The following is a 16,709-nucleotide window of genomic DNA, read 5'->3' as shown; positions in this document are numbered from 1 at the left end:
TATCATCCGTAACTATACAGCTGAGGAACAGTACATTAAAATATATACAGATGTAATAATATTCTGTCTTTATATCCCACACTTGGAAGTGCTTTGTTCAATTGTATCATTAATTCTTACAACAGCTCTGTAGAAAAGTCTATTATTTCTACCTCTACATTTAAGGTAGTTGAGGTGAAAGAACAACAGCTTTCTTAAGACAATGCCAACATTTCTGGTTGTATTAAGTCCATCCACTACATGTTTATCAACTATATACCTTTTCTTATTTAGGCCCCATTCACACGGAGGATTTGCCACGCTAAAGGCACGAATAGTAGGTGGATTTTCAGTGCGCGATCACACCGCAACATCTGGGAAGCATAGCGAACCTGTAGCCAACCCGTGGCATCCCGCCGAAGACGCGCAGTAAAAAAATACCTCAGAAAGTGCAGTAGTATCTGGAAAATGTGTGGCAGGGATGGGCGTCTAATCGCGGGAGTGCTAGTATCCCGTGGCTTCGGCGCCCATCCGAGTCCTGTCACAAACCAGAGCTTATGAGCACGAACACTAAACTGGAAGCAGTGCTGCTTCGTGGAACTGCGCATGCGCACAAACACGGAACCCTTGCCGCACGGCTTCTTTGCCAGCTCCAGCATCGCCATGTGATCGCAAGCTTCCTGCCACAGCGCGAATACTTGGGAGACTGTGTGATCGAGCTTTTTTTGCTAATACGCTTTATTTTACCCCAGGGCAAACAGCCACGCCTCACCCCCGCGTTATCTGGCCCACGTGACCGGGGCCTTAGATTATCTGTTCTAATTTGTAGCATCAGAAAGTAATGGGGTACATGAAAACTTAAAGTAAACCATTTAGTGATGGTAAGATCATCCGTATGGCGATGATCTTTTGCATTGCTTCCACTGCCACTGCCACTTTCACTGCCACTGATGGATTCAGCAGAGACATATGGAGTGGAAATGGAGTGTCCATATGATCAGCTGAACAGTGAATTCTCACCTTACTACAGGCATCTTGCAGCTTCTCCACCCCATTCATTTCCAGACTATCTGGATTAACAATGCCTACACCTTTCCAATTATAACTCAGCAACAAAAAGGACTTACTTTGTTTCAATGAAAGCTGGGAATTCAGATGAACTAGCAGATTGCAGAAATAGATCAGTATAATGTTATTACACTATAGCACAATAGCAATTACTGTTAAAAAAACTTCAGTGGTGTGGCAAAGAAAACGGTTGCCACAAGTGGCTGACAGAAAGAAAATGACAAGTGAGCTGAAACTTTGAAAATTCACACTTTGCCATCCAGGCGGCATGCAAAAACTGGACTTTCAAAAAAGATCTTAGCAAAGCAGGTCTGGGGAAGATAAGAGCAAAGCAAGGGAAAGTGGACAATTAGACAATGGAAAATAGACAATTAGATGATTATGGATGCTTAAAAAAAGTCAGAAAGCAACAGTGAAGCAAAATACCTCAGTAGACGCACTCAAATATGAAGTTTTTGTTTCACTGGCAAAACATTTTATGAACCTGAGGTTGCAATTCTGAGAGTTGCACTGCACCGTAAAGCCTAACAGATTTATTGTGGCATAAATCTTCATGGACTAGTGCCCATTTTCTCAGATACAAATGGACTCCAGTGCTCTACATCTTAGATTGCAATACGTCTATTAAGCTTTAAAGTGCCACAAGACTGTTTTGTTATTTTATTAAAGTACAGACCACTTTTGGAATTTACAGACAAGCTTTATTTGGAATGTCCTCTGAAATTCTTTTTTTTTTCTTTTCAGAACAAGTATGATAGGACCAGGCTGTCAGAAGTCTGTCTTTACTGTATAAAGTAAGCAGATCAGGGAATTTTACCCTTGGACTGTCCCTCCAGACTCACACTAATTACTGTTCTCTTTGTACACTCAGTTGCTATTTGCAGTTCTCACAATCACTCCACAAGCAAGAGCATGACAACAAATTGGTAAAAGTACATATGTTGAAGCCATTGTTTTCGCGTTGGTATTTTTTTAAGTACACGAGAGTCTAAAATTGCATTTTAATATTTTAGCAAACAATGTGCTATTATAAAGCAGGTAAGCCTGGATCCCACAGATATGAGTTAGTATGAGCTTACGTCTCATGGGCACACTTCGTGTTCTTTACAGCCAAGCTATTAAATTATGCAACCTATTGCATTCTCAGGGAAAATACCTTGACTGTAAAATGTTGTGATGTATGAAAACCAGATCTCAGGAATTTACGCTGCAGCAACTTTATGCAAACATAATGATTTTAGCAAATCTGCATAGAGTGGTTGCACTGTGCATGACCTCCAAAGGTGCTGGGAGGCTGTAAGGGCGTACTGAATGCGGACAGATGCTCAGGATACCATTGCCAATTTTCTTACCTGGACAAGGCATACCATTTCTATTGTAGATGCTTAATATTTAAGATGGCTACTTATCCCACGCGAACAGTTGGAATCATTTGACAAAGGAAGTGGAGGAGAAATAAAGGGTGTGGAAAACAGGTCATCCAGCAGTTTGTTACCTTTGAAGTTACTGTGGGGTGGGAATGGACGTTGTCATAGAACCAAGATGGAGTCCAGAGACAACATTTGCTGGACAAGTTTGAACCACTGCTGAGGAGCAGTTTTTGAATTTCTCATTCCTGTAATTTCAACTGGGATATCTCATTCCTGCCCTTTCCATTTTGTGCAAATTCAATACATCGTTCTTTATTTTTGTGCTACTTTTTATTTCCTCAAGCCAAAGTTCTCCCATAAAGTGCATGTATTTTAGACATTATTTGTGTGTCAATGAATTTTAAACTGTGGTCTTCTGTGTATTTTTTTTTAAAATCCCTAGAATTATTACAGCATCCTCTGGTAAAACAAAAACCACCTTATTCTGGGTTTCAGTATCAGTTCTGCTAAAAACTGACTGGGTTGGATCCAGCTCAACCAATCATCATATCCATATGGTTATCAGCTCTGGGTTGAGGAATATTTGGAGATTTTGGGGGAGGAGCTTGAGGAGAGAGGGATTTGGGGAGGAGAGGGACTTCAATGGGGTATAATGCCATAGAGTCCACCGCTGAAAGTGCCCATTTTCTCCCGGTGAACTGACCTCTGTTGCCTGGAGATCAGTTGTAATCCCAGGAGATCTTCAGTCACCGCCTGGAGGTTGGCAACCCTACTTACCCAGTTCCCCTCCTTACTACAGCCTTTGTCTCACTTGGTTATTGTCCATGTAGGCCCCATCACCCAGCATAGCCATTTGGGGCTGTTAAAGGAGACATTTCCTTCACTTTTCACAAGCAGATTAACTGATTGGTTACAATCCACTGATCCAAAACTTCAGTGTTTTATTTGAGCTCACATTTCCCACCTTAGCCTAGTAACAGTCTTCAAGAGAACTTTGCTATGCTAATCACTTGACATTTATGGGGGATATGGGATTTCTACTATCTATCTATTGCATTTTTTTCACACCCCTCCAGCAGGGCTCCAAGATGGCATACACGGTTCTCTCCTTTCTATTTTATCTTCACAACAAACTTGTGAAGTTGTTTAAGAGTGAAAAGGGCATGACTGGCCCAAGAAAGGTGAGAAATTGATTTCCCAGGTCTAGTCTGACAGTACACCCTGCTAGTCCAAAAGATGATCTTAGATGGTGGGGAAATGTGTTAATTCTCAAGGAAAATCTTTTTCTGCCTTCTATCTTGCTAGATACCAACTAGTCATAAGAATAATGCCTAATGATACCAATGTCTTACTTTGGATTATTGCAGTGTCTCTCTTGGTATGTTATGCCGCCTCCACAAGTCCGAGAACATTGAGACCACTCAGACCAAATGGACCAATGGCCATTAACAGGCTTGGGACCATGGTCTCCGTACCGTATACACTGACCTCTTCGACACCACTGTAGGAGGGAACGTAGAAAGTCAATGCTTCATCAACTGCTCACCCATTTTGGAAGTGTAAAAATTGGAATTTCTTTCAAAACAACCTAGATAATCCAATTGGGACTTCAAGGAGGGAAACCAATTGGGAAAAATAAATTAATGTCAGCCAATGGACCTGATCCATTCCTATGTATTTGTTTTTTCCATTTCAGCAAGTGAAGAATTGATACTAAAATGGGAAGCTGGTGGGATCTTTGGGCATAGTATTCATCCCTAAACAGATTATGTGGGAGAGTAAATACTGAAGTTTGTAAAGCCATTTTAACCTTCCTTTCTCTTACCAAAGGACATAAAAACTATGCAGCCTTTTCCCCATTCCACCAATGGGGTGGGCAGAAATCACATACTTAAATGCTTTAACTATATAAAGAAAACCAGCACATCAAGGAAAAGCCTTTTTCCTGGTATGCTAGAGTTCTTGTAGCAAGAATTTGCTTTTAATATGGGGAAGCATTCAGACATGCATTTTCTCTCCACCCACCCACCCAGATGGCACAACCTAGCCACTGAGCTACTGTGCTGATCTCACATTTCCCATCTAATCGAATACGAACTTACCATGTTTATCCCACAAGGTGTCCCTTCGGCCGCTGGCATAAATTTTGTCTCGCATCGATGACCTATTCTGTGGCACCAAAGTGATTTGCATATATCCTGAAAGTTTAAAAACCGAGCATTAATTTTATTTCTTCATGCCTACAGCCATCCGATGTGTACTTTTCCAGCATCTTTCTCCCCCCAGAAAAAGGTCTGTGCTAGGGATCATGAGACCAGCACAGACAAAAGCCACACGGGGCAGTGATAAGGAGGGGAATTGGGTGAATAAAAACATTGGCTGTATTGAACCACATACTTCTGTGAGGTTTTTTAAAATTTTTGTTTTTTAATCAAATTTATATCCTGCTCCCTCTCCCCTGAATGGGACGCGAAGAAGAAGAAGAGTTGGATTTATACCCCGACCTTCACTTAGAGTCTCTGTGATTCCCAGCTTCCATTTTTTTTAGAAGACTCTCTAGCACCTTCCTTTGCAGAGATATCCCTTTCTATGTCCACAATATAAGGGGCTAGAGATCTATTTTTTTTAAATGAAAGCTGGGAATTCAGAGAACAAATACACATATGACAATACTGTTATATTGCTATAACACTGTTCGACTGCTGATTTTTTTAAAAAAAATACCACCCACACCATGTCAGGGAAGGGAATGCCTGCTGTGATAGCAGAGACTCATGGGAGTTCAGGAACCCACCCACCATTTTCCAACTGTGGGGCAGGTTCTGCTACCTCTGATGCTGGCAGTAGAGAGAAGTCTCCATTGGGGACAATCCCAGCATGGTAAATCTGAGACTGGCTTCTTCTCTTTTCCCTACCTCCAACCTGTTCCTGCTGGGGAGGATACAAAAATAATAGCCCCCAAATTTTCGGAACCTGAAAAAATACACCCCCTCTCCCAGTTCCAAACTGGTAACAACACTTCTGAATAATCAAGAAAGTGAAAAAAAACCCAGTGTCAAACTGGCCCTTCTAACTTATTCCAGTATTACCTCATTTTTAAAAAACGGCAAGAAACGCAGTTCCAAACTGGTAACAACACTTCTGAATAATCAAGAAAATGGGGGGGAAAAACCTAGTGCCAAACTGGCCCTTCCAACTTATTCCAGTATTACCTCATTTTTTAAAAACAGCAAGAAACATCAGGAAAGGTATGGCCCCATTCACACAAAGGCATGAGAGTCATTTTCCCATGGCATGAGCTTGCACCACTTGAGTAGGTGAATTATACAGCCACATAGGCATAGTCAATCTCATGGTACTTTCCTGCTCAGCTGTGGTGGTCCCACCCTGCCAAGTGGTGACGAAGTGAGAAAAAAACCCATGCAACTGGTTTCCACCACATGGTGGCATCATCTACATGCCGGGCTTTTTTTTCCTGGGGGTATGTGCCAGAACCTCTTTGACAAAATTCTTTTAAAAAGTTTAAAAGTTCATCCGTTTTCAGTATACAGACTGAAAACTTCATTTCCCTCTTGAGAGTTCCGGCACCTCTTTTACCAGAAAAGGGAAAAAAAAGCTCTGCATACATGCACACTGTCCCATTGAGTAAATCACATTTTGTAAGAGACTTACAAAAGCCACCAGGATCTACTACTCAGAACCAATGCTCCCTCTAAGCTGCTGAGTATTGTGAGCGAAAATTCTACTTTGCGAGCTACTGGCATTCAAGTTGTGAGCAAGTGATTTGGCTACTGCACAAATTAGTTTGCTCTGGAGCCATCCTTTCTGAGCTAAGACAAAAGTGTGTGAGCTGGAGGCTAAAAAAACTGTGAGCTAGCTCACACTAACTCAGCTTAGAGGGAACACTGCTCAGAACTGACCCATTTTGAACCCAGTTTCACTTTTCTGGCAGTAGGAAGACGAGTATCTTCTGAGTTGGAAACATCTCTAACATTTCTCCTTGATATGTTATAAACCAAACAAATTCAACCGCATCAAAAGACCCCCTTCACCACAACTGTAGCTCTAATTCTTATATCTCTATCACCATCTGACTGATTTCCCAGACAAATACCCTCCAAGTTATTTCTGATTCCACTCCCTGTCCTCGCCCACCCTGCCCCCTAACAATACAAGCTGCTGCAAAAGCTTCTGCTCCTGCCTTTTTGACAATAACAAGATCCACCCCTGCCTCTCCATTTTGGCCGCCAGCACTCGGTTCATACTCTTGTTCTGTCTTGCCTCAAATATGGAAAACACCTTCCTCATCACTGTCTCTTGATCACACCTCCATCTCTTCTCAGAGCTGTTTCTTGTTGGTAGAACACCTGCTTGCATGCAGAAGGTTCGGTCTCCAGCATCTCCAGTTAAATGGCTCCAGTAGTAGGTAAAGTGGAAGAGCTCTACCTAAGATTCTGGAGAGCTGCTGTCAACCATAGTAGACAATCCTGACGTTAATAACACAATGTGATTCAATATAAGGCAGCATCTGCAGTAACCTATCTGAAAACCTAATATTGTTCCACTCCCACACCCAATTGACCATGCTCTTCAGGTGCTTCCATGATTTCTCTTCCTCCTTGACAGGGCTTTTTTGTAGAAAAAAAGCCCAGCAGGAACTCATTAGCATAATAGGCCACACCCAACAGCAGGAACTCATTAGCATATTAGGCCACACCTCTGACAGCGCAACTCATTGGCATATTAGGCCACACCTCCATGTTACCAGAAGTGTGCTCATCCAGCCACACCCACCTTTTGCTTCTTATTCTGTTTACCTTGTTTGTTGTCAAAACCCGGGGCTTTTTTGTAGCAGGAACTCCTTTGCATGTTAGGCCACACACCCCTAATGTAGCCAATCCTAATGAGTTCCTGCTGCTGGGTGTGGCCTATTATGCTAATGAGTTCCTGCTGGGCGTGGCAAACTTGGGCGCCAGCCGGAACTCCGTTCCTGTGCGTTCCTGCCCCAAAATAGCCCTGCTCCTTGATATCCACATTTCACTTATCCTTAATCTGTCTCCCTCTTTCCATTCCCACAAACTCTAATCTTTCATGAACACATGAAGCTGCCTTATAACGAATCAGATAATCAGTTCCTCAAGGTCAGTATTGCCAGACTGCTCTCTAGGGTCTCAGGCAGAAGTCTTTCACATCACGTACCACGTGATGCTTTTAAGTGGAGATGCTGGGGATTGAACCTGAGAGACCTTCTGCATGCAAAGCAGGTGCTCTACCACTGAGCTACGGCCATTCCCCTCCTCTCATACCACAACCTAAAATCCTTACTTCCTAACTTTCAGGTCTATCTTCCCTACTTAATCTGCTGTCCCAGCAACACTTTGCTTCCTTCTCTTACAACATAACACAACCTCCAAGGCTGGTGCAGTGGACAGCATGTCAGACTAGGGCTTGTGTGGGAAATCCCACACAGCCTGGAACCAGTTAGTCTCTCTCAGCCTTAACCTACTTCACAGGGATGTCATGATAATAAAATGCAGAAGAAAGACACTATATATACCACCCTGAGCTCCTCAGAGGAAAGGCAGGTTGAAAGAAACAGATGATGGATTTACACATACACAATCCCACACAAATGAGCTGCAATTTATTGGTTAAACCCTATCAGTTATTCTGCTTGAGCGGGAAAGAGGAATGGCCCATTTTCACCACTGAAAAGGCTACGCTGAGGATCACGGGACCCACATATACAAACACCACACAGGACAGAGGCTGCAGCAAGGAGGGTTGGGCAAAATCACACGGGAAAATAGTAGGACCTAACTCCATGTATCTTTCTGCCATCTCCATCCTGCTCTTGCATCCAACAATGGATTGCAAGCTCTTTGATGCCCTCTACTTCATTACTTAACTAGCTGACAAGCTTTTTGATGCCTTCTCTTCCATTACTGACTAGCTAGCAATATGACTGCCATGAAGGTATCTGTGGGCAAATGAATGTGGAAGGAGGGCCAGCATATTGCAAGGACTTCTGGGATTTGTGCAGTGGCTTTATGCACACATTAACAAACTGTGACCACCCACCCACACCCTGGTGAGATCCCTACGTAAGGCTGATAGGCTCTGTTGGCCCTCATCACAGCAATGCAGTGCTTTTCCTTTTCTCCTACAGGGGTGAATGGTGGTGCTCAGGACCTCCACTGAAATGGGAGCTGTCTGCTTCCTGCCACTGATGAGGCCAGTTTTGGGGGACTCAAGCCTGCTGTTACGTGCATAACTCTTCTCTTGCATGCACATAGCCTCACCTCACATTCTATTTCTTGGTCATATACAAGAGGGACTGAATTTTGGTAACTTTTACGCACACAGAGCACCAATGTTAATATTATTGTTTCTACATATTGAAATCAGACCACTAGAAGCATCAGAGAGTTCTCCATTATTACACTTGAGGACACAACAGATAGCATCATTTTAGGACTGGATCACGCCATGCAATCTGTGGATATACCTGAGCAAAGTCCTTGCACATTCTGTGACCTAGTAACAAATATGGGCTACCTGCCATTCTATCGCAGCATAATAAAAAAGAAAGTCTCGTAATGTAAAACGGAGCTTAGGCATCCCCCTCCCGTTCACTCCTCAATGTCAATTGCAATTTGATTCTACATCCTGTAGGCACAATCTTGTCCTGCAGCAATGCTGGCCCACCTTGACTCCCATCCAAGTCAACACCTTAAAAGCAAGCAAAAAAGCATGCCAAATCATTGAAGATTTAGAAAGAGTGTAGACCCTGGAGCTCCTTGGAACCCCTCCACTCATTCATAATGTCTCCCTTTTACAGCTCATTGCTATTTCCCAGTGCAAGTTCTAACTTTGCTTGAAAGATACTTAGAAATGTACCTTCACAAAACTCAGGTTGCAGAGTTTGGCTTTCCCTCCAAATTGCCATTTGCATTGTGTGTCAGCATCGTAGATTTGCCCTGGGAGTTTATCGGGATATTCGTATTGCCCAGTTTGTCTGGGCTCATCGATCAGGCAAGCCGCTTGAGCTGTACTGTAAGAAAGAGATGCATCTCTGAATGGACCATTTTATCTTTATGTGAAAACCATGATATGTGGTTCAAATTATATCCTTTAAGAGCAAATCAAAGCCAGATAGGGTCTGGGAGCAACTGAGAGTTTAATCCTGATTAAATGTACACCATTACTTATTTACCACTCAATCACTCACAGGTTAATGTGGTAAACTGCCGGCAAGCGAAAAGCTTTTGTGGGATGGTTCGCACACAGGCAGCCCCAATGCAAGTGCTTCAGGGCTGATTTCCATGTTACAGAGTACACAGGTTAGGTCCAGGGTCCCCACCCTGTGTCCTGAGTAAAAGTTGCACAAGTTCCTCAATTCCCACATGTATGGTGGCCAGTAAAAAAAAGAGGAAGATGCAACATGAGATGGACTGACTCAATAAAGGAAGCCTCGGCCTTCAGTTTGCAAGACCTGAGGGAGGCTGTTAATAATAGGTAGAGGTGTGTATTTGGATCTACTTGATCCAAAAATATACCAGTATTTTTCAGGTATACTTTGGCATCCCAAATGTATCTAGGATTTTTTGGAAGAACCCAAAAAAATTCCCCCCAAAATCCCAGATATATTTGGAAATTACCAGCAAACCCCGAAAAACGACTGAGGGGCTGAAGAAGATTGCTCCCACCACTCAGCTGTTTTCAGGATTTCTTCTGCAGGGAATGTTTAAAGGGACTGCAGAAGACAGCCTGGAAAACAGCCAAGCTGGGGAGGGGGGAACCACTCTCCCCCTCCCATCTCAGATGGGGCTCTCTTGGGCAGTTCGGTTTAAACTGAACTGCCAAATAAGCCCACAAATCAGCACATCCTGCAGGGAGAACTTTCCCTGCCAGCTCAGCTGGGGCTCCTTTGGACAGTGTGGTTTAAACAGGGCTGCCCAAAAGAGCCTGCAAAGCATTTGATCCTGCATGGAGAACTTTTCCCGCGGCTCAGCTGGGTCTCTCTTGAGCAAACAAAGCAGCTGATCCCATGGGGAGAGTTCTCTAGGCAAAGCAGCTGATCCCATGAACTCTCATCATGGCTCAAGGGAGCCCCAGCTTTTCCCTGCAGGATCAGCTGCTTTGTGGGTTCTTTTGGGTAGTCCAATTTAAAGGAACTACCCAAAAGAGCCCCAGCTGAGCCACAGCTGTTTTTTGCAGCTTTGCTGCTGCTTTTTTCTCTCTCCCAATTTTTCGGTTTGGGTCCAAAAAATTCAGGTTTTCTGAAAAATCCTGGAACCGAATATTTTACCAGGATTAGGATCCAGGATTTTTTGAGAATCCCAAATTTTTGGGAGGTGCAGTAGACCCAAACCTAAAAATACTGAGAAAGAAAATTACACACCCCTAATAATAGGGCAGTTAGGAGATCATTACTTCATAGGGTTGCCATAAGGTGAAAGTGACTTGACAGCATAAGCAATTCAAATCACAACTAAGCCATATAGGAAGAAGGATAAAGTTTTCATGTGGGTTTCCCCAACAGTCTAAATAGTGGGACTCCCCAGGAACATTTCAGGCTAGGAAAACTGACTGGAGGGAAGCTTGAAGCCCCTTCCTCCATGTGTGACACACTTGAGAACTGAGGAATTCATGTGTGACTGTTGAACAGGACCCTGTTCTATAATGTGAAATCAGCCCTCAGAATCACATGGTAGATAGTACTGGTGCAGTGTCACGCCAAACTGCTTGAACAACTGGCCAACTGAAACCAAAAATCAGTTCAGCTGCATAGACAGGATCATAGAGATGTACTCATTCTCACAAATTCCAGAGGGGTAGCAATGTGGAAAATCTGCATTTCAAACAAACCATAGCATAACACAGGCATTGAAAACAGACAGGAGATACCAAATTTTTTACTCCTTGCAGTTTTCCATACAAGAAGTCATAGACAAAGGCCGAACAAGATAATATGTGGGAGACACATGAACACCCTCCTACGTTTTTCTGAATCTAAAGAAGCCGAGGATGTTCTTGATTTCAACAGAGGACTGGCAGCATCTGCTGAACGCCTTCCTCCAATTTGTTCACCTCAAAAGTGCTGCACACAAACTGCTTTCCAAATCATAAGAGAAAAGATCAAGGGATCCTGGCTCTTATTTTAGACAGGTGAGACAGTAGTTCATGGCAGCGGGTGGTAGAATATGGAGCAGAAAAACAGGAAGAAAGAAAAAGGTAATTCCTCCCTGCCATGACCTGGATAGCCCAGGATAGCCTGATCTCATCAGATCTTGGAAGCTAAGCAGGGTCAGCTCAAGCTGAATGGAATGGGGGTGAGGCTAAAAATTCTACCACCACAACCCCACACATTGTCTATTCATACACATGTCATGTGTACAAGATTCAAACATGGATCAAGGAGATTTTAGATTAAATAAAAACTGTGTCATTTATTTAGATATTTATACCCTATTTGTCTCCCCAATGAGGACCCAAAATGGCTCACCAAACCATTCTCTTTTCTTCCATTTTCTCCCCACAACAACAACAAACCAGTTAGGTAGGTCAGGCAGAGAGAGAACAACTAGCTGTGGGTCACCTGGACAGCTTCCACGGTGTAGGGGTTTCAAAAGTGGGTCTCCAAGATCCTAGTCAAAACCTCTAACCACCCTACCACACCAGCTAGTCTCCCCTTCCCAAAACATATTGGTTTACTCAATAAATTTATGAAGGCACTCAATGTCAGACATTTGGTTCAGACTCAAGATTCCAACAATTACCCTCTTGCTTCAAACTTACCTGAGAAATTTGTTAAGATACTGCCGACTGCACACTGACCACGAAAACACTCCGTTGTTGCCTGTGAGAGTAGGAGACATAATGTTACCTTCAGCTTTTCTGCAAGGATTCCCTTCTCCATCATGGATCATGCCAAAGCTAGAGATAGAAGCAAAAAAAGAAAAAGAAAATGTAAGACCTTACTAACATATGGGGGGGATTAAAAAAAAGAGAGGGAAAGGTACGTGGAATAATTGTGTTGGTTTGGGGGGCGGTCAAAAAGGACCAAAAAAGGCTGCATATGGATGCTGAACAAGCATAAATGATTTGCAAAATATGTATACAAAATATGTATTAAGATATAATGAAATGTGAATTCTGATACAGCGTGGTGGGTGCAACAACAAAATGGCTATCACAAACTGGCTACATTCTGAACTCTTCTTGTTGAATACGGTGGCTCGTCTATAGATTTTTGTTATGCCTTGCAAATTATCATAGAAATTTACTTTTCCTGTTTGAATAATAATGATTTATTAACTGTATACAAACTTGTCCACAAGTAGAAAACATGGTTTTTGTAGATTGAAATCATATACTGGTCCTTCTCAAAAGAAGACACACACAAAAAGAACATATTATCTGGAAATTTCATCTGTTTTAATTAAACTTTGGACCTTTATTGTATACTTTATAAAATACTTCGTATTTATTCACATTTCATTGTATCTTAATACATATTTTGCTAATTGTTTATGCTTGTTCAGTGTCCATACACACCCTTTTTAGTCCTTTTTTGACATTTCAGTGGCTATGGTTCTCTGTTTTGGTTTTGTGGGGGGACAGGGAGCTCATATTATAAAGCAATGGTTTAATCTTCAACCTCTCCTGATGATCTTTCATTCCAGTGTACAAAATGGCACCCTATTTTGTTTTACGGTGCAATTCTATGCAGTGTTACTCCAGGGAAATCAATGGGAATAGGCATAGGATAGCACAGTTCATCTTGTATAGAGGTTGGATCCTAAGATGCCCTTTAGCTAAGTGAGAAGTCTTCCATCCACAAAGAACACAAAGATTTCTCAGTGAAAGGAAGATAAGCAACTTCCGATTATAGACAGAGTCTTCTGTGAATGGAATATGAACAGAAGAACTCTGATTTTTAATTTAGTTATAGATCTGGGGTCCCCAACCTTTTTGAGCCTGAGGTCACATTTGGAAATCTGATATAGCATACCGGTGGCAACAACAAAATGGCTATCAAAGACTGGCTCCTGCAGGAGGTGGAGCCAGCCACAAAATGATTGCCACAGCTTAATTCAGTAAAATAGTGCTGATCCTTGTGTTGTGGTGGCAGCTGCTATCAAAGCAACATTTTTTAAAAAATCTGCACAACCAATCAGATCTCCAATAGTCAATCAGAAGCCTTGCTGGGCAAAATCTCAACCCGGCTCTGCCCACTTCCTAAAAAGATGAATGTCAGAAAAGGTCTCAATAAATGCCATGGCTCCCCCCGGGCACCATACTGGGGACCCTCAGCCTAGATCTGCCCTTTCCAAAGCCCAGATCATAAAGACCAGAGGTCTTCCTAGTATCGAAAGGAACAGGTGCATGATCCTCCCCATCATCACACATATAACATATTGCATTAAATCCACATGGATGCACAATGACTCCATTGTTGCAATTTCTCAAAAAAAAGGGAGTTGTGCCGTTTCATCCTGCTCTTTCTAAGGTTCCCTGGTGTACAGCTAGATCACAATATTTGTAGGAGTGACTTGTATAGGATAGAAGGGATTATATCCATTGCTTTTAGAACCATTAGTCTTCATATTGCAACTGTTACAGTGGGCTCATGTGCTGAAATATGACTCTGACCCAATAACAATCACAGTGGCGATACGTTCAGGGAGGGCAGATTCTTCAGTGCCTACCAGCCATGACATTTAAAGGGAAATACTATCTCCAAAGATACGAAACCTCTCTATTTCAGTTGCCGGGAGGCAACATCAAGGGGAAGGGTCTTGGCCTCTGTGTCCTGTTTCTTGATCCTCCAAGGCAACTGGTTGGCTACGGCATGAGAAAGGATGGTAGACTAGATGGAACTTTTCTGATCCAGCACAATTCTTCTTATGTCCTCACAGAGCAGAGGGAATGAGGGGTTGACTTTTAAAAAGCAAAAAAGGCATTCTTGTGAGGAATGCTGAAAATTCTCCTCCCTGCAGCTTGCATACTCTCAGACCATCTCTGAAGGTACTTTCCCCATGTCTGAGGAATGTATATCAGCAATAACACTGAGATACAAGCCCTCGGAGGAAGAGACATTAAGGAGATAATAAAGGGGGGGCGGTTTAGCTCCCCTCTCCTGTGTGCCCCTTTTGCTTTTAAAGACAGATCTCACCATCCCCTTCTGGGCCAGATCCAAATACATGGAACTATCTCTGCCACATCTTGCTCTGGCCCAGATTTTCTCACTTGAAAACTTCTGGTTCTCATAATTAAACTAGAGCACATCGATGGCATCCATCAATTCATAGGGAAGGAAGTTCTATTAAGCCTGGAGTGATTTATTTGCCAAAAAAAATCCTATAATTGTTTCAAACTTTCCCTCCCATCTATAATTACTATCCAACTGTTAATAGACTTATTAGGCACCACTTCTAAGGACCATCTGCCTCCAGGCATCTTTAGGTCACTGCTGCCAATTTCCCATATTATACAGCTGAAAAGGCACGAGCTTGGACAAATGACAATTTCTAACAGTCACTGCCAAATGAAAGAACTGCAGTCTTTCTAAAATACATTTTTTGGAAGGCAATTCATAAATCCTTCCTGTCCGGATATCGAAACATCTACGCCAGGCTGAAAAGGAAGGCTGAAAAAAGAACAGAGGAAACCTGAAGAAATAACAGCAAACTTAAGTATGCATTATTAAAAAGCAAAAAGAAGGAGATTAGGTTGAGACACCAACAGAGGATCCTAAACAGTTACATCCTCAGAAGTCCATTGAGGTCAATGGGCACAGAAGAGTGTAATTCTGAGTGTACTCCAGCTAACATGTTCATGACGTGAGTACTCATTTATTACTGTTGGGCACAACCCACTAGGACTTTTTAAAGACCAAACTATTTTGGCATGGCTAACAGTTATTCTCAGCTTATATCAATGTGTAGGAGAATGTCTCAATGCCATGTTCCTGCACGACTGCCATATTTTTTCCATTAGGATTCGTGCAAGAGAAATTTCTAAAAGATAATGCTTACTGTAAATAATTCAGAATGCCCTAGAGTCAAGTTCAGTGGCACCTTAGAGACCAACAAGATTTTGGGGGTATAAGCTTTCAAGAATCAAAGTGTCCTTCACCATAACTTCTTGAAAGTCACACAACTGCATTTTTGGGGTGGACTTCATGATTATGATTTGTATATCTTTTGGTGAATATTTATTTATCAAATTTATATCCTGACCTCTATCCTCCAAATGGGACTCGGGACAGCTAACAGCATATAAAATACACCAATTAAAACAACACAGATATAATAAATTGCCTTAAAAATATAAAATGGTTAAAAATCTATCCCCATTAAAAGCTATCCACTATTAAGCAGGGTAGAAGAAGAAGAAGAAGAGATTGGATTTATATCCCGCCCTTCACTTGGAGTCTCAGAGCGGCTTACAAACTCCTTTCCCTTCCCCTCCCCACAACAGACACCCTGTGAGGTGGGTGGGGCTGAGAGAGCTCTTGACAGAAACTGCTCTTTTTCAAGGACAGCTGTGCCAGAGCTTGTGACTGACCCAAGGTCACATCAGCAGGTGCAAGTGGAGGAGTGGGGAATCAAACCTGGTTCTCCCAGATTAGAGTCCGCGCACTTAACCACTACACCAAACTGGCTAGGATACTTGGATGGAGACAACACAGCTGAAGTATACCAGCTCCCTGGTGGATCATAGTCACTCAAAGGCTGCCTGAAAAAGAGCAGCCTTGCATGCCCTGCGGAACCTAGGGAGGTCCCACAAGGCATGCACCTATTCGGGCAGCTGGTTCCACAGGGTAGGAGCCACTACTGAAGGTCCTCACCCCTGTTGAAACAAAGAGAACAGTTCGTGGACCAGGGACCTTCAATAAATGCGAGATGAAGATTGGAGAAGACAAGGAGGATCATGCCAGGAGAGGAGGATGTGAAGGTGTGGTCCCAGGCCATTGGCTTTAAAGGTAAGTTCCAACATTTTGAATTGGCACTGGAAGATATGACACCCGAAGGTATGGTTCCAGGTGTCAGACTCCTGGTCAAGAGACCCCCAACAACACTCTCTTTGGCAGTGATTTGTTTATTGAGATATCAGCATGATCCAGGCTAGAACAGTACCATGTCAGAACTGAGGTTCAAACGGGACAATCCAAAGATATAGACAGTTCATACTAAGGCCCCTCTAACCTAACCAATCACATGTCGCAGCCATCCTACCTAGCTCTTGCATTCACTATCACCCCCCCCCCCACGCACACACCTG

The 16,709-nt window shown here is 42.8% G+C and overlaps 1 protein-coding gene across 1 annotated transcript in view; it reads right to left on the bottom strand.

Annotated features, from left to right (window-relative positions):
- The window catches only part of ADAMTS18 (ADAM metallopeptidase with thrombospondin type 1 motif 18), a 121,624-nt gene that overhangs the window by 33,342 nt on the left and 71,573 nt on the right, over positions 1-16,709 (bottom strand). The window contains exons 9-12 of the mRNA XM_015409960.1: positions 12,219-12,356; positions 9,318-9,471; positions 4,520-4,615; positions 3,770-3,918 (exon numbers count right to left, since the gene is read on the bottom strand). Coding sequence (XP_015265446.1) covers positions 3,770-3,918; positions 4,520-4,615; positions 9,318-9,471; positions 12,219-12,356 — 537 coding nt within the window. The remainder of the gene's footprint in view (positions 1-3,769; positions 3,919-4,519; positions 4,616-9,317; positions 9,472-12,218; positions 12,357-16,709) is intronic.

This window comes from Gekko japonicus, unplaced genomic scaffold (genome assembly GCF_001447785.1).
Source record: "Gekko japonicus isolate JY-2015 unplaced genomic scaffold, Gekko_japonicus_V1.1 scaffold95, whole genome shotgun sequence".
NCBI classification, from domain to species: Eukaryota; Metazoa; Chordata; class Lepidosauria; order Squamata; family Gekkonidae; genus Gekko; species Gekko japonicus.
The sequence above is the reverse complement of the archived record's forward strand: the minus strand, read 5'-3'. Positions and strand labels throughout refer to the sequence as shown.